The sequence below is a fragment of the Thrips palmi genome, unplaced genomic scaffold (genome assembly GCF_012932325.1).
Source record: "Thrips palmi isolate BJ-2018 unplaced genomic scaffold, TpBJ-2018v1 HiC_scaffold_2, whole genome shotgun sequence".
In the NCBI taxonomy this organism is placed as follows: domain Eukaryota; kingdom Metazoa; phylum Arthropoda; class Insecta; order Thysanoptera; family Thripidae; genus Thrips; species Thrips palmi.
This window is the reverse complement of record NW_023144629.1, coordinates 3640675-3663790: the sequence shown is the minus strand read 5'-3', so window position 1 is coordinate 3663790 and position 23116 is coordinate 3640675. Positions and strand designations below refer to the sequence as shown.

The 23116-nt window shown below is 64.6% G+C and overlaps 2 protein-coding genes across 2 annotated transcripts; one reads left to right on the top strand and one right to left on the bottom strand.

The window, feature by feature from the left end:
• Positions 1–212: 212 nt before the first annotated feature.
• LOC117647364 (cubilin) lies at positions 213–19825 on the top strand. Its single transcript, XM_034389087.1, has 58 exons — positions 213–393; positions 596–713; positions 791–940; positions 1020–1070; positions 1149–1289; positions 1358–1840; positions 1906–2032; positions 2114–2308; positions 2409–2546; positions 2656–2843; positions 2948–3119; positions 3310–3494; positions 3562–3727; positions 3811–4007; positions 4107–4260; positions 4331–4518; positions 4611–4785; positions 4856–5087; positions 5215–5345; positions 5431–5617; positions 5697–6039; positions 6111–6264; positions 6333–6640; positions 6726–6906; positions 7013–7194; positions 7275–7443; positions 7521–7870; positions 7935–8108; positions 8206–8407; positions 8481–8588; positions 8668–8895; positions 10220–10410; positions 10495–10690; positions 10838–11200; positions 11276–11487; positions 11577–11708; positions 11780–12000; positions 12110–12285; positions 12354–12575; positions 12648–12794; positions 12862–13046; positions 13399–13567; positions 13653–13883; positions 13960–14042; positions 15399–15792; positions 15863–16381; positions 16556–16768; positions 16838–16961; positions 17043–17288; positions 17357–17818; positions 17888–18050; positions 18122–18190; positions 18281–18449; positions 18548–18723; positions 18813–18978; positions 19215–19355; positions 19426–19529; positions 19609–19825. Exons 1-58 carry the CDS (start codon positions 293–295, stop codon positions 19741–19743), a joined length of 11487 nt encoding a protein of 3828 aa, XP_034244978.1. The 5' UTR covers positions 213–292; the 3' UTR covers positions 19744–19825.
• LOC117647088 (pancreatic triacylglycerol lipase-like) lies at positions 19755–22751 on the bottom strand. Its single transcript, XM_034388603.1, has 10 exons — positions 22595–22751; positions 21651–21780; positions 21424–21573; positions 21166–21325; positions 20982–21085; positions 20777–20904; positions 20545–20685; positions 20348–20455; positions 19997–20263; positions 19755–19914 (listed from the first exon to the last, which is right to left on the bottom strand). Exons 1-10 carry the CDS (start codon positions 22674–22676, stop codon positions 19850–19852), a joined length of 1335 nt encoding a protein of 444 aa, XP_034244494.1. The 5' UTR covers positions 22677–22751; the 3' UTR covers positions 19755–19849.
• Positions 22752–23116: the final 365 nt, after the last annotated feature.

Sequence of the window (23116 nt, the reverse complement as noted above, 5' to 3'; positions counted from 1 at the left end):
TTTATTCTAATGAGTTGGTGAGTCAAGGACGGTCCCTGGGGCTCGGCGCCTCGGTTGCCGTGGCCGTGGACTGGCGTGGACCCCCAAACTGCCTCCGTGCCCGCGTATCTGGCGGTATCGGCCACATGGCCCGAGCGAGGGTGGCACATGGCACCATGCGGAGGCACCGACGGCACCGATGACATCACAGGCACCGCCTCCATAGCCCGGCGCCGCAGTCTGGCCCCAGTTCCTCCCAGGACACCATGGCTGTCGTCCTGGAGCACTGAGCCGAGCCCCCTCTGCAGCAAGGATGGCGACCGCCGGCTTCGGTTTCTTGATCGGCGTGCTCACCGGCGTCCTCGGAGTGCTTAGCGGCGGCGTCGGCGCCGACCGGAACTTCCTTTTAACGCAGTGGGTACTCACTGCAGCGGGCGGGCCGGGCTGGTGTCGTGCCATGAATGTACCTTTTGGAGGAGTGTACCTATAGGGGCATGGCCTTCGCGCCATGGCTGTGGGGTATATTTATCGGGGGATGAATGTTCCCTCTCTGGCGTGGGGGTAGATCAAACGTTCGGGCGTCACACACTCTCTGCCACACTGCTCTGTCCCCCAGGCCGCAGTTTCGCGTCGAGAACGGCCACCTCTTCATCGAGGGCCCCAGGAACATCACGATCAACGCGGGCCTGAGCCTCAACGTGCAGGGCCAGGACCTGGACAGGGTGGTGAACATGGTGCGCGCGGCCGCCGGAACCAGTTTACAGTGCAGGCTGAACTGACCCAAGTGAACCCAACCCCTTGTCCTCCGCAGATGCGCGCCATGTCTCCGCGGCTCGACGACTTCCGGGGCCCGGGCGGCCCGGCGTCGCGGCTGCAGATGGCCCGCCTCGCGGGCCTCACGGAGGACCTGCGCGCCATCGGCATCCGCGTGCGCCACCTGGAGGCCGCCGTCGGCAACTCGGTATGCGGGGTGAACGGGGAGAACCGCCGCCGCCGCGATCTCGCTTGCACTTCCATGATGGTTGCCCTTCTGCCCGCAGACTGGAGGGGGACGCTTGAACACGACGCAGAGGAACAGCGTGAACCGCAGAGTAAGCGCCGATCGATGTGTCATCGCAATCTCATTTATTTTCGGCTACTAACGGTCTTCCCCGGTGGCGGGGTCGCAGCTGCGGGCGGTGGAGCGCCGGCTGCGGACTCTGGAACGCACCCTCATGACCAACGAGTGCGCCAGCAACCCCTGCATGCACGGCGGCGCTTGCGAGGACGTCTACAACGGCTTCATCTGCAGGTGCCCCGCCGGCTGGGAGGTGAGTCGGTCTGGCCACCACCAGGTCGCCGTCGTGGCACGTCCCCGTCAACGCTGCTCCGCTTACAGGGCACCGTGTGCGAGCTGGACGTGGACGAGTGCGCGCGCCTGCTCGGCACGGACCTGGGCTGCCAGAACGAGGCGGTGTGTGTCAACACGCCGGGCTCGTACCGCTGCAACTGCAAGGCGGGCTTCTTCGGCACGCACTGCATGCAGCAGTCGTACAGCTGCGCGGCCGGCAACGACCTCTGCGGCAACGGCGTGTGCGTGCAGAAGGGCGCCAGCGACTTCAGCTGCATCTGCAGCCAGGGCTGGAGGCAGGACCCCGCGACGCGCGCCTGCACCGTGGACGAGGACGAGTGCGCCGCGTCGCGGCCCGCCTGCTCCCACGACCCGCCCGTGCCCTGCATCAACCTGCCGGGGTCCTTCCGCTGCGGGTCCTGCCCCCAGGGCTTCGCCGGCAACGGCTACTACTGCACCGACGTCGACGAGTGCCTCGTCAACAACGGCGGCTGCTCCGTCTCGCCGTCCGTCCAGTGCATCAACACCCGGGTGAGGACGCTACACTGTACGGCCTTTGAAAGTGAACGGGAGGGAGGATGACAACGTGTGTGTAGGGCTCCAGCGTGTGCGGCCCCTGCCCGCCGGGCTACGTCGGCGACGGCCGCAGCTGCAGCTTCCAGGGCGTGTGCAACGTCAACAATGGCGGCTGCCACCCGCTGGCGACCTGCATCCACCTGCCCGGTGAGTCCACCCCGCCGGTCCGCCACCTTTCTGTACTTCCTACATCAGGTGCACCGGTACGAGTTCCTCCTCGCGCCGCAGGCTCCGGTCAGTCGGTGTACTGCGTGTGCATGGCGGGCTACGCGGGCAGCGGCGTGGGCCCCCAGGGCTGCTTCCCCGCCAACACGACGTCCGCGGCGCCGAGCGGGCCCTGCGCGTCCAGCCCCTGCCGCAACGGCGCGGCCTGCACCAACTCGGCGGGAAGCTACACCTGCACCTGCCGTCCCGGCTTCAAGGGTAGGCACTGCGTCCACCCGGACCAGTAATAAGTACTCCCCTTACTACTGCTCCGGTTGTACGTACCCCTTCTTCGGCCTGGACGCCGGCCTCTCTGCAGGCCGCGACTGCGAGACGGCGGACCCCTGCTCGTCCAGCCCGTGCCAGAACGGCGGCACCTGCATCAAGGCCGACGCCGACTTCACGTGCGACTGCCCGGACGGCTTCACCGGGGAGCGCTGCGAGACGCGGCAGGACGGTGAGTCGCCGGGGGTGGCGGTCCTGTAGTGGTCCTCATTGGAAGTGGCGGTCCTGTAGTGGTCCTCATTGGAAGTGGCGGTCCTCACTGAGACTCCTGTGGTCCGCAGCGTGTGGAGGCTTCCTCCGCAGCGAGGCGGGCACCTTGAGGTTCCCGCACTCCAACAACTCCAACGTGTACCCCCACGGCGTCAACTGCGGCTGGGTCATCATCACCAACACCTCCATGGTGCTCAACGTCACCTTCACGCACTTCGAGGTGGAAGACGGCACGCAGTGCAACTACGACTGGCTGCAGGTGAAACTCGGGGGAAAGTCCGAATGGCAATTAAAGTCTCTCAGGTTCGAACCAAAGGCACGCGCTTTGGAAGTCAATGCCCCTGACCACGCGGCTATCCCTAGATTCACGACGGTCCGACGTCCGGGAGCCACCAGATCGGCCGCTTCTGCGGCCTCCAGCTGCCCAAGGACGGCCACATCATGTCCACGCACAACTCGCTGTACCTGTGGTTCCGGGCCGACTCCAGCATCGCCAAGAGGGGCTTCGAGCTGCACTGGACCTCCGTCAAGCCGGGTGGGTACCGCCAGTGGCGCCAGGCCCGGAGGACGTCCCCAGTGGGTCTACTCTTTCATGCCGCGCAGCGGGGACCACTTAAGCACAGCTAGTTTAAGAGCACCAGCCTCGCAAAGTTGGTCGCAACAATGAGTGAACGAGTACTTTGTTCTTGTTGCCACTTCTTAACGTGACGTTGTCGTGACCGCAGAGTGCGGCAGCCTGATCGAGCTGGAGTCCCACGCGTCCATCAGCTCGCCCGGGTCGCCGGGCAAGTACCCGGCCAACCGGGACTGCTACTGGGTCGTCATGGCGCCGCCGGGCCGCCGGGTGCAGCTGCACTTCTTCTCGATGCAGATCGAGAACCACCCCAACTGCAGCTTCGACTTCCTGGAGGTGAGTGTGGCCGAGTGGGTGCCGGTCTGCCTCCCCCAGAAGCCAACCTCGTCGTCCTGCCCTCCAGGTCCGCGACGGCCTGGACTCGGACAGCCCGCTGCTGGCGCGCTACTGCAACTCCAGCCACGTACCCGCGCCGCTCGTCGGCTCCGGCAACACCCTCACGCTGTACTTCCACTCGGATGCCAGCGGCCAGGACGGCGGCTTCCAGATCGCCGCGTCCGCCACCGAGGGTCAGTCACTAACTGGTTCCGGTTTTAAGGTCGCCTCCCCGACAGTGTAGCGCGCACTGTACTCCTCCTTCGTCCTGCTGCAGGCACGCCGGGGTGCGGCGGGGTGCTGACGGAGCCCTCGGGCGTGGTGACAGCCCCCAAGGGCGCCGACGGCAACTACCGCTCCAACATGGACTGCGGCTGGAAGATCCAGGTGCCGGTGTCGGAGCGCATCAGCATCGAGTTCGAGGACGAGTTCGACATCGAGCAGATCGACGGCTGCATGTTCGACTACCTGGAGGTCAGCGCCGAGCCGAGCCACTGCCTAACCTAACCTAACTTAACCTAACCTAACCTAACCTGCCTCCACTCTCTTGCTTTCATCTTGTTTGGTGGACAGATATACGACGGCCCGGACCAGAACGCGCCGGTCGTGGGCAAGTTCTGCAGGACCAAGCCGCCCAGAGTCGTGTCCTCCTCCAACACCATGTTCGTGTTCTTCCACACCGACACGTCGTACCAGAAGGCCGGCTTCACGTTCCGCTACGAAGTCGGTGAGTGTTGTTGCCACGGCGTACGCGACCTCCAACGTCCCCAGATGTCTCAGCCCGGACTTCCTTCCAGAGTGCGGCGGGGTCTTCACCGAGCTCCAGGGCGCCTTCTCCTCGCCGTACTACCCCAACCCGTACCCCATGAGCCGGCGGTGCGTCTACGAGATCCGCCTCGCGCCCAAGACGGCCGTGTCGCTCGAGTTCCAGGACTTCGACGTGGAGGACAACAGCGGCAACGGCTGCTTCTACGACAGCGTGACGGTGCGTGACGGGCCGTGACGAGGGTGGCGTGACGAGGGTGGCGTGACGAGGCGGCGTGACGAGGCGGCGTGACCACCGTGACGAACTTGCAGGTGCGCGACGGGTACGACACCAACGCCACAGCCATCGGCACGTACTGCGGCATGAAAGCGGACCTGCCCGACCACCCCCTCGTGTCCACGCACAACAACATGTTCATCGAGTTCGTGACGGACAACTCCCTCGGCGGCCGTGGCTTCCGGGCCAACTACTCCGCCATCGACCTGAGTGAGTAGCGTGAGCAGTGTACCAGGTCGTCGTCGCCGCACAGCCCGTCTCACTCGCGGTGCTCCCCCAGTGTGCGGCGGCATCCTCAAGGACCGCCACGGCCTCATCGAGTCGCCCCGCGGCTCCGACGGCAACCACCCGTCGGACGCCAAGTGCTCCTGGCTGCTGGTGGCGCCGCCGGGCCACGTGGTGCAGCTCACCTTCGTCTCGCTGGTGCTGGAGAAGACGCGCGAGTGCGACTTCGACTACGTCGCCGTGTACGACAACAGCACCGTGCCGGGGATGGGCGGCCTGCTCGGCAGGTCGGTACCAACACAGCGAAGGCAGTGGCCGCCAAAAGTCCGGCCGAATCACGATTTGCATCAACTCTGCGGCGGAACTGTTCCCAAACTAAGGCAGCAATTAGCTCTGGTTATTTCCGCCCCGCAGGTTCTGCGGGAAGACCATCCCGCCGGTGATGACGTCCACGGACAGCGTGATGAACGTGGTCTTCCGCTCCGACAGCTCGCTCAACAAGGAGGGCTTCACGGCCACCTACACCTTCCTGGACCAGACCAAAGGTACGTGTAACCAAACCAAAAAATAAAATAAAAATTGAACGAGTTGGTCTTGGTATTTGAACTCGCGTCCCACGGCCCTCTGTAGTGTGCGGCGCCAAGTTCCTGTCCCCGAGCGGCGTGGTGAGCAGCCCCAACTACCCCAACAACTACCCCAGCGGCAGGGACTGCGTGTACTCGCTGCGCGTGCCCAACGGCCAGCAGATTCGCCTCAACTTCACGGACTTCGACCTGGAGGACTCGCACAACTGCAACTGGGACTCGATTGAGATCAGGTACGCCACTTTCTGTGTCCGGCCTCCGGCTTCCGGTGGCGTGGCGAGACAGGCCTTTCACGACGGGGTCCTCTGGCAGGAACGGCGGCTCGGAGCGCTCGCCGCTCGTGGGCAAGTACTGCGGCACGAAGGCGCCGCCCGTGATCCTGTCCATCACCAACGAGCTCTCGATCCGCTTCAAGTCGGACACGAACCGCGCGGGCCGCGGCTTCCGCTTCCTGTGGGACTCGGCCTCCCAGGGCTGCGGCGGCACGCTGTCGGCGTCCTCGGGCACCATCCACTCCCCCAACTACCCGCAGCCGTACGGCAACCGCGCCGAGTGCTACTGGAGCATCGCCGTGGCGCACGGCTCCGTCGTCAAGGTCATGTTCACCGACCTGGAGCTGGAGACCAGCACGCGCTGCATCTTCGACTACGTGGAGGTGAGTCCCCGGTCCCCGGTTCGAAGACCCGCCTATCCCGCGTCACAGCGTTTTCTCCGCTCTCGTTGCAGCTGTGGGACGGCCTGCCCACCGTCGGCAAGCAGCTGGGCCGCTATTGCTCCGGCCGGCCGGACCCCGTCGTGTCCAAGACCAACCACATGTACGTGCGCTTCCACTCCGACGCCATGTTCAACAGCCGGGGCTTCGCGCTGGACTACGAGTCGAGTGAGTAGACTGTGGTTCGACGTGGCAGCCGTGGTGGTTCTTGCGACTGAGTTTGGCTGTGGCTGCAGCGTGCCAGGCCAACCTCACCGGCCTGCACGGCGTCCTGGAGAGCCCCAACTGGCCCAACGCCCCGCCGCGCCGCGCCGACTGCATGTGGACGGTGACGGTGCCGCGCGGCAACACCATCAACATCACCTTCTCGCACATCGGGCTGGAGCTGCCCTTCGCCATCCCGGGCCGCGGCTTCTACCGGCTGGGGCAGTTCCGCGGCGGCCGCCCGACCTGGGGCAGGGCCTTCGTCACGCCGAGCACCGCCGCCGAGATCCGCGACGAGCAGTACCAGTCCGTGCTCTCCTGCAACTACATCTACGTCCTGGTGAGCAGCTCGCGACAGCGGGCAGGGTCGCCACTTTTGTGGCCGAATATCTCCACATTTCCAAACAATGGCAATCGTTGTCCAGATCCGCGACAGCCAGAAGGACCCGGAGACGGACGAGGAGAGTCCGGGCCCGGAGCTGGGCCGCTTCTGCGGCTCCAAGCTGCCGCCCATGGTGGCCTCCAAGACCAACAAGGTCTACGTCAGCTTCAACAGCCCCACGTTCTCGCCCAACTCGGGCTTCCGACTGGAGTGGGTGTCGGAGGGTGCGTATCACCGGGTGTCATCGAGTCTATGACGTTGCGTAAGCATAAAAGCGTAATCCGTTGCGTTATTTCGATACTTCTGCTGAGTCCCAGTGACGGTTCGCAGGTTGCGGCGGCGAACTGCGCCGCCCGGAGGGTGCGTTCACCTCGCCCAACTACCCCACGTACTACCCGACGGACCGCGTGTGCGAGTGGACCATCGTCGGCGACTGGGGCACCAGCATCGAGCTCACCATCTGGGACATGAGCATGGAGCACGTCCCGAACTGCGTGTTCGACAGCATTTCGGTGCGTCTCGGTGCCGCGTTCGATCCCCTTCGCACAGTGGGCCAGTCTCCCTGACGGTCTCCCTGGCGGTCTTGCTGCAGGTGTACGGCGGCCCGGACGACACCGCCCCGCGACTCGCCAACCTGTGCCACACCGAGGCCAAGCCCATCACGTACACGTCGTCCAGCCGGTACATGTTCGTGCGCTTCGTCACGGACCACTCCTTCAGCGGGCGGGGCTTCAACGCCAGCTACCGCCGCGTCGACGGCCGTGCGTATTGCTCCAGGACGCCGACGACCGCCTTCCGTGCTCGTCTCCTCACTCTCTCTGTCTCTCTCCCTCCGCAGGCTGCGGCGGCCGCCTCACGGCGCCGTACGGCCAGCTCAACTCGCCGGGCTACCCCAAGAACTACGGGCCGGCGGACGACTGCGTGTGGAACATCGAGGTGGCCGAGGGGCACTCGGTGCGCCTGACGCTGGAGGACCTGGACATCGACTACAGCCGCAACTGCAGCAGCGACTACCTCAAGGTGGTGGACGGCCCCAGCCTGGAGGACGACGGCGAGCTGCTGCGCCTTTGCGGCTCGCGGATCCCGGAGAACAGGACGACCGTCACGTCCAAGGCCAACACCATGACGGTGCGGATGAAGTCGGACGGCACGCGCACCGCCAAGGGCTTCCGCGCCAGCTACGCCACGGTGAGTTGAGGGGCGCCTTCCTCCCCATGCCGAGCCAAGGTCCACGACGACGCCCTGCTTGCAGGTGTGCGGCGCCTTCATCACGGTCACCGACGGCGGCGTCATCTCCTCCCACGAGGCCATCAACATGGCCGGCGACAACGCCAACTGCACGTGGACGCTGGTGGCGGCGGACGCCGGCCAGCACGTCACCCTCACCATCACCCAGCTCGTCGTCAGCCACCTGGACGAGGAGGGGGTGGGTAGCGGCAGCGCAGCAGCGGCCGCCCTCTGGCCTCTGGCTGTCCCGTCGGCCTCCCCAACGCCAACCGGAGCGGACGCTTTGCGCGTTGCAGGAGACGGAGCAGTGCGTGGACAACAACCACCTGGAGGTGTGGGAGGGGCTGGACAACAGCGGGCAGCTGCTGGGCCGCTACTGCACGTCGCACCTGCCGCGCCCCATCACCAGCCGCGGCGCCGCGCTGCACGTCAACCTCGTCTCGCCCCACAACACCTTCCACGGGTGGTTCTCGGCCGCCTACTCCGTGCTCAGCAATGGTACGGCGCACGGCCTCCGCCGGCAAGTAGCTCCGGAGGAGTTGTTCATCCACTTGTGACTCTGCCCCGGCAGCCTGTGGCGGCACGTACAACGCGGAGAGGGGCTCCATCGCGTCGCCGGGGTACCCGGACAGCTACGCGCCCGGCGTCGAGTGCGAGTGGACCATCAAGAGCGCCCCGGGTGAGAACCATGAAATAAAAGCACAAGTAAAAGATGTTCATCTTTTTAAACGATGGTACCCCGTGTGCGCCATGTCCAGGCAACCGCGTGCAGCTGGCCTTCTCGGCCTTCAACCTGGTGGCCTCGCAGGGCTGCGTCGACGACTACCTGGAGGTGCGCGAGGAGCACGCCCTGGGCGCCGTCATCGGCGTGTTCTGCGGCTCGGACGCCGTGCCCACCAACGTGTCCTCCTCCAAGTCCCTGTGGATCAAGTTCCGGAGCGACGACGCCGACACCGCGCCCGGCTTCCTCGCGGACTTCGCTCTCGGTCCGTGCACTCCGTGTTCCGTGTTCAAACACCGGCCAGGGCCAAAAAAAATTTGAAGTTTTTTTTTTTTTTTTTTTAAAGTCTTATTCAACGAACGTTAATGAAAGCAGATGATCCATCGCGTTTCACAACTGCTGTGATAGCCGAGAGGTTAGAGACGTGGGATCGAGTTACCGCAGGCCGGCGTTCGAATACCAGCGTCACAAAAGTTTTTTCGACTTGCTATCCTAAGGGTGGTGGTTCGAGGCCATGAGAGCGGAGCCGTGTGCAACAGGCCCACATGCCGGAGGTTCGACTCCTAACAAATATTTCCATTTAATTTTACTGCCTCACCCAGTGCGGTTCAAACCCGTAAACGTGAGCCCACTCCGAGCATGGGGCGTGGTGGTCCAGGGAGTAGAGGCGTCGGTTCCCAGTGCGAGGGTCGGCGGTTCGACTCCCCCAACTTCTTGCGAAATTTTGAACGGGTCGGTCGAGTCCTGTTGCGTCAAGAGCCCACCTCATGCCGGTCCCCTCATCATGGGCCGTGGTGGCCGAGAACGTAAAGTCGTGTGATCGCAAGGGCGGGGTCCGGGGATCGAATCCCATCATTTCATTACATTTTTCAACCGCCTTCCTCCCAGTGCAACTCAAACCCGTCGTCCAACACGCTGCCAGACGTACAAGCGTGATAGCGTAGTGGTCAGAGTCACATTCACCTGGCCACTCCGCTGTGGGTGTCTAAAAAGCAATCCGCTTCGGCGGGTTGGCCTCGGCACTGGAGCGATGGCGTATTTGATCCATCAATCCAGACCACCCGGTGTGTGGTTGCGGGTGGTGCCTCCTTGACTTGTCGGGGAGGCGATGATAAGTCCTTTGAAGCTGGCCTAAAACGCTGTATGTTCGGTACGGGAGCGCCGGACAGTGGGGGTACCATGGGGTACACAACCAACCCTACGAAAACAAAAAGCTCCCACCAAACCTCTTCTCTGTCTGAGTCTCTCTCTGTCTCTCTGTCGTCTCACTCTACGTCCCGCCCCTCAAAGAGCTTCGTACTGGGTGCTCTCACCCAGCTGCCTGAGCTTTGGGGTCCTACTGGGTCCCCCGGCGAACGCTTAGGGTCGCTGACGGGATTAACCCCAGGTACCTGATAGCACCGGTTCCCATCCCGAACACCGAAGTAAAGCAGGAGGCCTCCCCATTAAGACTGGGGAGGGGGTGTAGAGTTCAAATTTTTTCTTTTCCCTTTCAAATTTCTCGGTTTCTCTGACACCTTCATGTGTATAGTAGTTTTAAGTATGTTTCAAGTGTGAAGGTATCATCTCCTAAAAAAATTTCTTTTCAGCGCACGGTGATTTGAACCTGTCGGGCCCCGAGGGCCAGATCGCCTCGCCACTGTACCCCAGCCCCTACGCGCAGAACGCCGACCTGCAGTGGCGCATCACGGCCACCGCGGCCACCAAGGTCATCAGCATCACCATCAAGGACCTCAACACCGACTACTTCAGCGAGGACTGCGAGATGGTCTACTTGGCGGTACGCGTACCGTACGACACGGAGTCGAACCTCTAGCCCCCAACCTGGAAACCCGATGACCGCCTGGTGTGTGTGCCCTCGCAGGTGTACGACGGCGTGGACGAGACGGCGCCCAAGCTGTTCAAGGGCTGCGGCGGCGCGCTGCCCCCGCCCATGACCACCACGTCCAACGTGGCCTTCGTGCGCCTCTACACCCACCCCATCCGGCGCGCCTCCGCCTTCCTGCTGCAGTGGCGCGAGGTGGCGCGCAACGCCGAGACCGTCGTGGAGGCCAGCGCCGGTGAGTCCCTGGCCGCCCGAAAGGGTTGCCAAGCCCGCCAGAGCAATGCCTCGATGTTTCCTGGTGGGTCTGGTGGGCCTGGTGGGCAGGCTGAGGTTGGCAACCCTTGCCGTCGAGGAGGTTGGTACTGAACGACCGTGCCCGCAGGCGACAAGTGCGGCGCGGCGGTCCACCTCCCCGCCGGCGGCAAGTACAACTTCACCAGCCCCGGCTACCCGGCGGGCTACGGCCAGCACCTCAACTGCACCTGGGTGCTGGACACGGACCCGGGCTGGCACCTGGCCATCTTCTTCAACGACATGGACCTGGAGGTGACGCCCGGGTGCGTGCTGGACCGCGTGCTGGTGTCCACGGGCGAGGGCGGTGGTCCCAACTGGAAGCTGCAGTACACCCTGTGCCTGCCCAACGTCACCTACAACTCCTCGCTGGTCGCCACCAACTTCATGCTCGTCAACTTCCTGTCCGACTGGGGTGTCAACGGCACGGGCTTCGCCGCCACCGTGTACTCGGGTGAGGCCCGCCAGAAAGACAGCACACCGTAAAAGTTGAAATCCCTTTTCAGGCACTTTAAAAATCTTTTCGCAGTGTGTGGCGGCGAACTACGCGGCCCGAGCGGCGTCATCACCGCCCCCAACGACACCACCATCGCACACATGCCCCGCGTGGAGCCGTCGTGCGAGTGGGTGGTGACGGCGCGACAGGGCCGCACCCTGGCCGTCAGCTTCCTCGACCTCGACATCAGCCCCGAGGCCGGCGAGGGCCAGGGCCCCGAGACCTGCGGCAACTCCTACGTGCTGGTGAGTGGTTGGCATTCAAGTCCAGGGAGCACATCGGTCGCTGCTCTAAGGTTCGCTGCTCTGACACGATTCCTTCGCTCTGGCCGCAGCTCAAGAACGGTGGCTCCGCGGCGTCCCCGCTGCTCGGCGACGGCAAGTACTGCGGCAGGGGCAGGCCCACCGTGCCCGAGACGACCGGAAACCAGCTCTACGTCCGGTACCGCGCGCACCAGCCCAACACGGTGAGCTGAGGGAATCCATCTAACGCGCTCTGACCCCGTTACCTTGTCCTGCACGACCCATTGCCCCGCAGAGGTTCGTGCTCCGCTACGACCAGAAGTCCGGGGACTGCAGCCGCGAGATCCGGCTGCTGGACTCGGGCGCGGCGGAGCGCATCGCCACGCCCAACCACCCCAACATCCCCAACCCGCACACCGAGTGCGTGTGGTTGGTCATGGCGCCGCCCGGCCGCCGCGTGCGCATGGACTTCGACGGCCGCTTCGACGTGTCGTCCTCGACGTCGTCGTCGTCCTCGTAAGCAGCAAAAAAGTGCCAACTGTGGTTGGGATTTGAACCCACCGACTTGGCGTTGCCGAGCAGCAGGTTCTAGACGATCGGCTAACGGGATCGTGCTTTACTGAAGGTGCGTGAAAAGCGCAGTGGAGCTCCGCGACGGCGCCACGGAGTCGGCAGCGCTCATCGGCACGTTCTGCTCCACGCTGCCCAGCACGCAGGAGTCCACGGGCAACGTGCTGCGCGTCCGCTACTTCAACGACGAGGCCCTGCCCGGCAACGGCTTCACCGCCAACGTGTCCGTCGGTGCGTCCGAGGCCGGTACTCCAGGTACTCGTTGTAGGCAGCAGGGCCTTACGTGTCCGTGTCCGTAGCGACCTGCGGCGGCACCATCCGAGGTGCCTCGGGCACCATCACCTCGCCGGGCTACCCCGGCCACTACCCGCCGTCCACGCGCTGCGAGTGGCGGCTCGTCGTCAGCCCCACCGCCACCATGACCCTCTCCTTCAAGGACCTGCACGTGTACGGCAACTCGCGCCTCTGCATGGACAACGTCACCGTCACCAGCATGGCCAAGGGCGGCTTCAACGACACCGGTGAGGAACAGACGCCCATTTTCCCGTAAAAAAATAAACCAGCTCGGTATTCGAACCGCGGTCCTGTTCCAGACGTGATTCTCGGCTCGTTTTGCGGCATCGCGCCGCCCGCCAACGTCACCAGTCTGGGCAACGAGGTGAAGGTCGTCTTCCAGTCCGGGCCCCGCGGTCTGCTGCAGTACCGCGGCTTCTCTCTGCAGTTCTCCTCCAACAAGGAAGGTCCGTCCTCTCGAGTTTCTGTCTGTCTGCCTGTCCCCCCCCCCCTAACCCCTCGCCTGCTCCGCAGTGTGTGGCGGCACCCTGGAGATGGCCCGCGGCACCATCCGCAGCCCCGGCTACCCGTCCAAGGTGCCGCGGCAGCGGTGCGTGTGGACCATCAAGGCGCCCGAGGGCCGCCGCATCACCATCACCTTCAAGGACGTGGACCTCTCCCCGGCCGCCTTCCCGCGCTACAACATGCAGAGGATATGGGTGAGACTGGACCCAACTCCTGCAACGTCTCCCTCCGCTGGCGGGTTCGCTGCTCGCTGGCCGTGCTGGCTGCAGCCTCACCTGGCGATACCCCGTGCTGCAGCGCGCTAGAGCAGCGGCGCGCCGGCGCTACCCCGCGCGGGCCGGTCTGGGCGCGTAACCCCGGGGCCTGGAGCGCCGTGTTGGCAGGCCCGCCCGCAACACTCCGGCGTCCCAGACCGACTGGGTTGCCTACCCGGCAGGCGCCGTGTGGGTAGGCTGGCCCGCAACACCCCCGTGTCCTGAACTGAAAAGGTTGCCTACCTGCCAGGCGCTTCCGCTGGTTCTGCCAAAAGTTGTTTTTCTTTTTCAGCTGTACCACGGATTGGAAGAGACAGTGCCCATGCGCAACCTCAACTACACCCTGAAGCAGGGCACCTCTTTCGAGTCCACCTCCAACTCGCTGGTCGTGGTGCTCTACTCGCTCATCGCCACCAACAACAGGGGCTTCGTCCTCGACTTCGACACGGACAAGCCCGTCGGTCAGTACACTGGGTACACCGCCCCTCTGGACCAACCGCAAAGTGCGTGAGCCTTTGTTTTGGCATCCGTGACGTTGATGCGCAGCTTGCGGGGCGCCGCCGTCCACGGCCGTCAACGGGACCCTGGACCAGCCCACCGACGCCGGCCTCGAGTCCTTCTTGTGCAGCTGGCGGCTGGACGCGCCCCCCGACGGCGGCAGCCCCGCCACCAGCCCGACGCAGACGCTGGCCGTGCGCGTCTCCAGGCTGCAGCTGCCGGGCACCGTCAGGTTCCCGTGCCACCGGTACTCCACGCGAGTGCTGGTGCAGGAGACAGGTACGCGAATCACTGCCACACCGCCACTCACTGCTGCTTCCCTGTCTCTTCTGACGGGCGCCGATGACGGTTGCAGATGGGACCGCGGTCACGCGGCTCTGCGGCCCGCTGAAGGAGCCCGTCACCATCGTCAGCCCCTACATGAGCAACATGGTCGTGGTAGGTGTTTGAACTTGCCGCCAACGCGCGCGGTTCTGATTCGCCGGCGTCCTAACCTCACTTCGGGCCCTTCGGGCGCCACGCTGCGCGCTGCGCGGCTCGGCTCCGGCGCCAGTGTGGGTGGGACGGTCCGGACGGCGCGACGGCCCCGACGGCCCCGCTAGGTGAGGGGAAGGGGGCGGCGGGGCGGAGGGCGGGGCGTGGCGGCCGCGGCACTGCGCAGCGCGCGGCTTGTGCGCCACAGCAGCGGGGCGGGGCTGGGCGGGGCGTGGTCGGGCGCGGGGCGTGGGCACGGCGGGGCGGGGCTGGGAGGGGCCGCGGCCCGAGCGAGCGGCCCGAGCGAGCGGCCCGACGGAGAGGCCGATAGTCCGCGCTGGCACCGCCGCGCCGGACAAGGACAGCGCCAGCGCGCATCGACCGCGGCGGAGAGAGACGGAGAGAGCGCGGCGCGGCAAGCGGCAGCGCCTGGCTACGCGCGGGCTCGAGGCTACCTCCTCGGCGCGCTGTCGCCCTGACACGAACACCACCGCACAACGCCGCCCATCTGAGGTTAGGACTCGGCGGGCTCCTCCCCTGCCGGCCGACGGTTCCAGAGCACCGCCTCGCGCGCCCCGCCAGGCCCGGGGCCAGGCCGCCACGCCCCACCGGGAGCCCCACACCACGGCGGAGAGCGGGGAGCGGGGAGCGGGCCAGATGCAGGCGGTGCGGGTGTTGGCGCCACGTCGGCCCGGCCTGGCCCGGCGCCCCGCGGGCTGCCCACCCGCCTGGCCCCGCCCCCCGCGCCCGCCAGCCCGCCCGCCAGCCCGCCAGGCCGCCAGCGTGACAACCGGGCGGGGCCGGCGGGGGCGTGTCGGGCCGTGGCCGCCGTCCACTGATAGGCTAGTCTGATAGGCAAAGTGCGTCCCGGTGCGTCCCGTCCACCACCTCCGCGGCTTGCAGGGCCATCTCGGGGCACCGCGGGGTGCATCCCGACGGAGTGCTGCAGCTGGGCCTGCACGGCCGCCAGCGCCAGCTCGGTTCGGACCGTCCGGAGCCATTCCAACGCCATGACGAGGCTCGAGGCCTAATTGCTCAGCGCGACGCTAATTTTGACAGAAAGTGCCTCCCGGCCACCGTGATGGGGTTTCTCTATGCGTCATGTATTGCCGTGCTCGGCCCCGGGGTTCTTGCGCATTCTCACGCGCCTTGGCGTGTGTGACACACTGTGTGACCGGCCGACCGGCCGACTGGCCATGGTGCGCGCGGGTGCTGGCTCAGCCTCGTGGGTAGGCAACCGACCCAACACACACGTCGGTTGGCTTGCCTCCGTCCGCGGCGCTGCCCTGCCCTGTCTACCATCGTTGCCCCCGGTCGCAGGCGAGCCACCCCTGGTACGAGCGTTCCATGAACTTCACCATGGACTACCGCTGGTACAAGTGCGGCGGCGTGCTGGAGAACCCCGTGGAGCTGACCAGCCCCGGCTACCCGGCCAGCTACCCGGCCAACATGCACTGCGCCTGGAAGATCGTCTTCGACGAGGGCAAGCAGGCCTTGGTGACGTTCGAGCGCGTGGACCTCCGCTCGTGCGACGACGTCCTGGAGGTGCACAACGGTGACAGCAGGACCTCGCCCAAGCTGGGCCCGTTCTGCCAGAGGGCGGACCCGCTGCACTCGTCGGGCCGCCACCTGTGGGTGGAGTTCCACTCGGGGCCCGACAAGCCCGGCAAGAGCGGCGGCGCCTTCAAGCTCTCCTTCGCCACCGACGCCAGGGGTGAGTGCGGAAATAAAGGTAACATTACCTCTATTGAATTCGTCGAACTAACCCACCCCGCCTGCCGCAGCTTGCGGCGGCATCCTCCACGGCACGTCGGGCACCTTCTCGTCGCCGGGCTTCCCGCGCGGCTACGCCGACAACGTGGAGTGCTCGTGGGAGGTGCGCGCCGAGCGGGGCTACCGCGTGTCGCTGCGCTTCGTGGAGCGCTTCAACATCCAGCAGCGCGACAACTGCACCGGCGACCACCTGGAGGTGGTGGACTACGACGAGGAGGCGGCGGCATGGCGGTCGGTGCGTCGCCTGTGCGGCCGGACGCCCCTCGCCGACGGCGAGACGCTGCTGTCCTCTGGCGCGCGGCTGCGCCTCATCTTCCGCTCCGACGGCTCGGGCTCGGCGGAGGGCTTCAAGGCCGCCTGGGGCGTGGCCTGCGGCTTCAAGCGCACGCTCACGCCGGCCCGCCCCCGCGGCGAGGTGCTGTCGCCCGGATTCCCCGTCGGATACGCGGCCAACCTCAACTGCAGCTACGAGCTGCTGGCCCCCGGCAGGGTCATCCAGGCCCGCTTCACCAACTTCAGCGTGGAGACGGGTGCGTCGCGTCTCTCTCTCTCTCTCTCTCTCTCTCTCTCTCTCTCTCTCTCTCTCTCTCTCTCTCTCTCTCTCTCTCTCTCTCTCTCTCTCGCACCCATGCCCTCCCGCGGGCCGCGAGACAGAGACTGCGACATCGACCGCCAAAGTGTGCCTGACGGCGCTCTCCTTGCAGCCAAGACGTGCCAGTACGACAACGTGACCATCATCCGGCAGTTCGACGAGGACCCCACCGTGCCCTACAACTCGGACGGCGGCTACCGGACCGTACACTGTGACCACCGGCAGCCGCCCGCGGAGCTGCGCGTCAGCAACAGGCTGTACTTCACCTTCCAGACGGACCGATGGGTGCAGCAGCAGGGCTTCCGGCTCGAGTACCACCTGGACGGTGAGGAGCGATGACGGCGGAGTGCCCACCGCTGTGTCCTTAACCTGAACGCCCTGCCTCCCTGTTCAGACTGCGACGAGGACATCACGACCCCGGCGGAGATCCGGTCGCCGTCCAAGGACGGGCAGTACACCAACACGGCCAACTGCACCTACAACGTCACCGCGCCGCCGGGCCATGTGGTTGCGATCAGGTACGGCGACCGTGGGTCCGTGGGTTCGAATACCGGTGCGCTTTTTTTTTCACGCGTGTTTCTCCGTCTTTCCCGAGCCAGGTTCAGCTCGTTCGTGGTGGAGATGTCGTTCGACTGCTTCTCCGACTCGCTGGCGGTGTACGACGGCGCGACGGCCAACGAATCCGCCATCCTGGGCCGCTTCTGCGGCAACCTGACGGCCAACCTGCCCCGCCTGCAGAGCACGGGCCGCAGCCTGCTGCTGCGCTGGCAGACGGACTCCAGCATCACGGCCGCGGGCTTCGTCGCGCACGTCTGGTTCTTCAGCGGCAACTGCGGCACTGTCAGGTTCGAGCCGGGTTCGAGTGCCGCCCGCGGCGTGCTGTTTGCCAATGCTCAGGTCTATCCGCTTGCAGCCGGTCCGGGTCCGGCAACACGGAGTCCGCGCTGGCGCCGGCTTCGGCGCTGCAGCTGGGCGTCGGCGAGAGCCTCGTCATCAGCATGAAGCACCCGCTGGCCTTCCAGCACTGCGACTGGTCGCTGACGGCGCCGGACGGCTACACCGTGTCCGTGACGGTGGACAGCGTGGCGCTGCTGGCGCCGTGCCCCAACGCCACGCTGCACCACCGCGACGCGTGTTCCTGCAGCTACCTGGAGCTGGCCGACGGTCTGACGCAGTTCTCCACGAGCATGGGCAAGTTCTGCCGCGCGCAGCCGCCGCCCCGGCTCACGTCCTCGGACCGCAGTGTGCTGGTGCGGCTGGTGGCGGGGCCGGCGGAGGCGCAGGGCACACTGGTGATCCGCGCCGCCGCGGTGCGGTCCGTGTGCGGGCCCTCCACCTTCCGCCTCAACGAGAACATCACCGAGCTCGTCCTCAAGTGAGTGCTCCAGGACCGTGCCTCCAGCGCGCCGCGCCTCTCAGCGTTCAAAACCCGCTTGCTCGCCAGTTCCCCCGGGTTCCCGTCGACGCCGCCCGCCGCCGTGCGCTGCCAGTGGGTCGTGGAGACGCAGTACTCGGTGGGCTCCGTGAACGTGACCACGCTGGACCTCAACGGGCCGGCCCAGTGTCGCGGCCACGCCTTCTCGACCGGCCGCCTGGACATCTACAAGGTGGGCGAGGAGCAGCTCGGTGCGACCGCGTGCGGAATTTCCAATTTCACCAACTTGGTGTTTGCCGGCAGGGCGCTGGCGGCACTTGGTCTTCCCGCAACGACACGCACATCGGCCGCCAGCTGGGCCATCTCTTGACGGTGAGTCCGCGCAATTAATTTTAAAAAAAAGCCAACTAAAAAAATCATTTTGGCCAGTTTTGGGTAAAATGAAATGAATGGACTGTGCAGTACCCTGGCATGACGCTGGACGCCTACACCGACCCGTCGCCGCACTCCTTCTGCGACAACAAGAGGCCCCCGGTGATGAACTTCGGGCTGTTCACGCAGTCGATCACCATCGTGTACTCCTCCGGGGAGAGGCCCGTCGGGAAGGGCTTCCAGCTGCGCGTCGTGGCTGGTAGGAGACGTGGCACCGTAGCGTAGCGGGTAGCGTGACTGCAATGGGGCTCGCTTTCCACGGGTTCAAATCCCCGGCGTGTAATTTTTTTTCTGCAGGCAAAGGGTGCCCCGCCGCTGAGATGGCGGAGCCGTCGGGCAACGTGTGGTTCCCCTCGGACAAGCTGAGCTGCAAGGTGCGCATCACCGCCCCGGCCAACAGCACCGTCACCTTCGTCATGACGGACACGGCCTACGTGGCGGAGTCCACGAACTGCGTCGATGGTGGCGTCCAGGTGCGGCCGGCTCATTTTTTTCGGCAACATTGTCCTAAAATTGATAACCACACTTTAAAAAAATGTTTTTTTTTTGTATTTTCTTTCAGCTTTTTGATGGCCGGGAGACGACCAGCCCGTCGCTAGGCACCGTCTGCGGCTCGGACATGCGCAGGGCCTTCTCGTCCACGGGGCCCAACCTGCTGATCAACTACTGGAAGAAGGACGACAACATGTACTCCAACGTGGAGGGCTGGTATTACACCACCGACCAAGGTACTGCTGGTGCAAAGGTGTACATGACGGGTTTTGATCTCCAGAGTCGCTAAATGGGACCGAACGTGTGACCCCACCAATGGACTGCTCTCCGAACGAGGAATCCATTGGTGGGGTCACACGTTCGGTTCGCGTCCTGTTCAGCGACTCTGGAGCTCCAAACGCGTCTGGAGCTTTGGCCGCCTCCACCGGTGTGCCCCGTGATGCGCTTTGCTTGACGCGCTGCACCGCTGCAGGCCCCGGCTGCGGCGGCAGCATCCACCGCGAGAGCGGCCACGTGGCCAGCCCCATGTACCCCGCGCCCTACCGCAACAGCTCCACGTGCCGCTGGGACATCGAGGTGCCCGGCGCCCGGAACCCCGTGCTCCAGTTCAAGGGTGCAGTAACAACAAAACACGGAAACTGTTTGACGTATTAATTTTTCTAACTCGGCCGTGCTGGTTGCAGTGTTCGACTTGGGCCCGAACGCGCTGTGCGCCACGGACTACATCAAGGTGTTCGACGTGGACGTGGACGGCTCCGAGCAGGAGCGGGGGCACTTCTGCGACCAGGTTCGTCGCCTTCCTTAGTTCGGAGTCGTTCAAGTTTTCGAATTTACAGTGCATGGCTGAGTGAATGGTCGGTTTGCAGACGAAGCCCAGCCTGATCCGTGGCGCCACGCACCGCCTCGCCATCAAGTACACCACGAGCGCGCTCAACGGCGGCACGGGCTGGTTCGCCGAGTTCATCGGCCTGGGCTCCGGGGAGCACTTCCCTGGGACGTAGGGCGCATGACGTAGAACAGTGCGGTGTAATTTATTTTGCCAAAGAAAACGAGTCATTTTAATAAAATAAACTTTAATTGGGACGCCTTCGCTGTCGATGCGCGTCCCTAGTCGACGTAGCCCAAGATCCTCAGCTGCTCCAGGGACTGGCCGTCTTTGGAGCGCTCCTGCACTGTGAACACAAAGCAGCAAGGGAAGCTCAGAGTGACTGGTGGCGCGCGGTCCAGCGATTCGGCCCCGGGTGGGATACTCACGGCAGTAGGGGCTGTCGGAGCCGGTGACGACGGCGAAGGAGCCCCTGGCGGGGAAGTCCGGGGTGTCCAGGCCGATGGGCACGCACTTGCCGCTCCTGCAGGGCCCCTCCTTGACGGGCACCTCGGCCGCCACGGACTTGCGCCACTTGAGCCGCTGGCGAGCCACGCTCGTCTTGTGGCCCCAGAAGCGGCACGTCGTGTTGGCGATGGCCTCGGTGAAGACGTGGTAGGAGCGCGTGTGCGAGCAGCTCACGAGCTCGTTCAGGGCTGCCGACAATCAACAATCAACAACAATCAACAATGACAAAGGGCGGTTTCAAAGTACCCGTCACTGGCGCCGTCACGCCGTACCCGTCACCGGCAGGGAGATGAGGTCCGTCAGGCTGGAGGGCATCTCGACGGAGGGCGTCGCACAGCCGGGCTGGAACTCGCCGCCGTTCAGGTAGAAGTCCACGTGGGCTGCAACCGCCGTCAGTCATGAACCGATCGTCCGATCATTCCCGCTCTGCCGCCATTCACAGTGCACTGGTCGCGCCACGCGTGGTTACCGACGGTCTGCATGATGCCGAAGCCGAGCTGCGTCAGCGGCCTGGCGTTGGTGTGCAGCGCGTCCACGAAGGTGGCGCAGTTCTTGTTGAGCCGCACGGTCCTGGAGAGCGCCTCGAAGCCCGGGCCAGCGGGGTCCATGCCTGCCAAACCGTCGCAAAAAAAGAAATAATTTTTTTTTTTTCAACTTTAAAAAGGGGAAGAAAATAATGGCGGTTAAGAGGGTGCAGTGACCGGTGACGCGGCCGACGTTGGTGATGTTGCGCGCGGCGTAGCCGGAGATGTGCGCGCCGAGGCTGTGGCCGATGATGTGCATGTCCTTGGCCGCGGCGCCGTGCTGCTGGATGAGCGTCCTGCCCAGCCTGGCGGGGACAGCGAGAGGAGAGAGATCACGACAAGGGCGCGGGGCGCGACAAAGGAGGAAAGCCAGACGCCTCACCGAGCGATCTCCCGGCCGACCACCCTGGTGTTGGACGCCGCCTGCAGGTAGTTGGGGTCGATAGCACCGCCGCCCCAGTTGACGATGAACACGTTGCCGTCGACCTGCGGGCCGGGCGCACGCGGTCGGGGGTCGGGGTCAGTTTCTTTCACGCACGGCGTCATCGGCGACGCGAGTGACTCACCTGTCCCAGGATGGCGTCCTTGAGCTTGGCCATCCACTCGTCGTTGCCGCTGTTGAGGAAGCCGTGGACGAGGAAGAAGGTCCTCTTGGCGCCGTCGAAGGTGCTGCCTTGCAGCGACAGCTCAACGTCCGACGGGATGGTGAAGCGGCTCGCCGACTCCCTGAACAAAAAGAGGGTCGGCTCGGGTTTTGAACCCACGGAATCGGCTCGCCTAATGAGCCCTCGCTTGTTTTTCGGCCGCGGACGCGCCGGGCGTACCTGGTGTACAGGAAGAATTCGACGTTGATGCTGTCGGGGCTCTTGGGGGCGGGCAGGGGTCGCGACAGTGTGAACCACGGCGCCTTGAGGTTGAAGCAGCCGATGATCCTGTAGCAGATCTCGTCCTCCGTGGAACGCACCACGGCGAACCTGCGCAGCGTCCACGCGTTCTTTAAGCACCACGTCGGTGAGCACCTCCCCGCGTCAACGCGCCGCGCCGTACCGACCTGACCACTTTGTGGGCCACGCTCAGAGTCGTGTTCTTGACGGCGTCGAAGCTGCGCGCGGCCGTCGACCGCAGCGACGAGAAGGAGGACCTCAGGAAGGAGAAGGGGTTCCACCCGGACGACGACTCATCTGCGGAAAGCCGCTGTCGTCACGATTTCACTCGAGGTTCGACCACTTTTTGACCAACTTGGTCGAAAAATCGTTGCGGTCAAAGCCAAAATCGTTGTGGTCAACGTCTTCCCGAAACAGGGCATGAAAGAGTGGGGTCTTGAGAATACTAGGACGTCGAGGGAGGCCTTTTACGGCGACTAGATTGGACACAGTGGTCACCCAAAGTCAGCAAAATCAGCAAATTTACGAGATTCGACCACTTTTTGACCAACTTGGTCGAAAAATCGTTGCGGTCAAAGCCAAAATCGTTGTGGTCAACGTCTTCCCGACACAGGGCATGAAAGAGTAGGGTCTTAAGAATACTAGGACGTCGAGGGAGGCCTTTTACGGCGACTAGATTGGACACAGTGGTCACCCAAAGTCAGCAAAATCAGCAAATTTACGAGATTCGACCACTTTTGGACCAACTTGGTCGGAAAATCTTTGCGGTCAAAGCCAAAATCGTTGTGGTCAACGTCTTCCCGATACAGGGCATGAAAGAGTAGGGTCTTAAGAATACTAGGGCGTCGAGGTAGGCCGTTGGCCGCAACTAGATCGGACGCAGTGGCCGCCCAAATTCAGCAAAAATGGCAACTTTCGGAGATTCAATCACTTTTTGACCAACTTTGTGGCGTTACTGGCCCCAAACCCGAAGTCCCCGGCAGATTTTTCTGCCTGTCTGCCCTGGCCAGTCCGAGCCTGGTCTCTCTCACACCCGCACCCCAAGGGACGGCCCACGAGGGCGAGAGAGACAGAGCGGCGACAGCGCTGTTGGTCAAGCGGCTGACCGTACCTTGGGCGCTGGCCGCCGGGGGGAGGACCAGGGCGGCGGCGAGGACGCCGACGAGCAGCGCGAAGCCGAGGCGACGGCACATGGTTGGCTCGAAGACACAGCCGGCAAAACAGCCTGGCCCGGCAGGTCGGTCGTTTTGTACAACGCCGCGGCCCGGGCCGGCGTCTTAGGGCGTCGCACGGCGTCGCGTGGCGTCGCGGAGCGTCGCGGCCCGCCATGGGACTAGTCTACACAGGTGCGTCGGCCGCCGAAACCGCCGGCTGATTTCGGCAGTCGCTCCCGGCGACCGAAATACCGAAGCAGCGGAGCCAGTGACACGCGGCGGTCTATGAGAATGCAAACATTTCCGGCGGTGGACGTCGCAGTGCCCGTTGACATTCGGGTGCAACGTTCAAACCTCTTACTCATTGTTTCTCGTCCAACACGTCACAACACGAGTATGCGGAGTACGCGCATAACGCCACAAATTATTACACAATTTTGGAAACCTTGCTTGTCCCCTCCCCGCGCAACGGCCGCGCG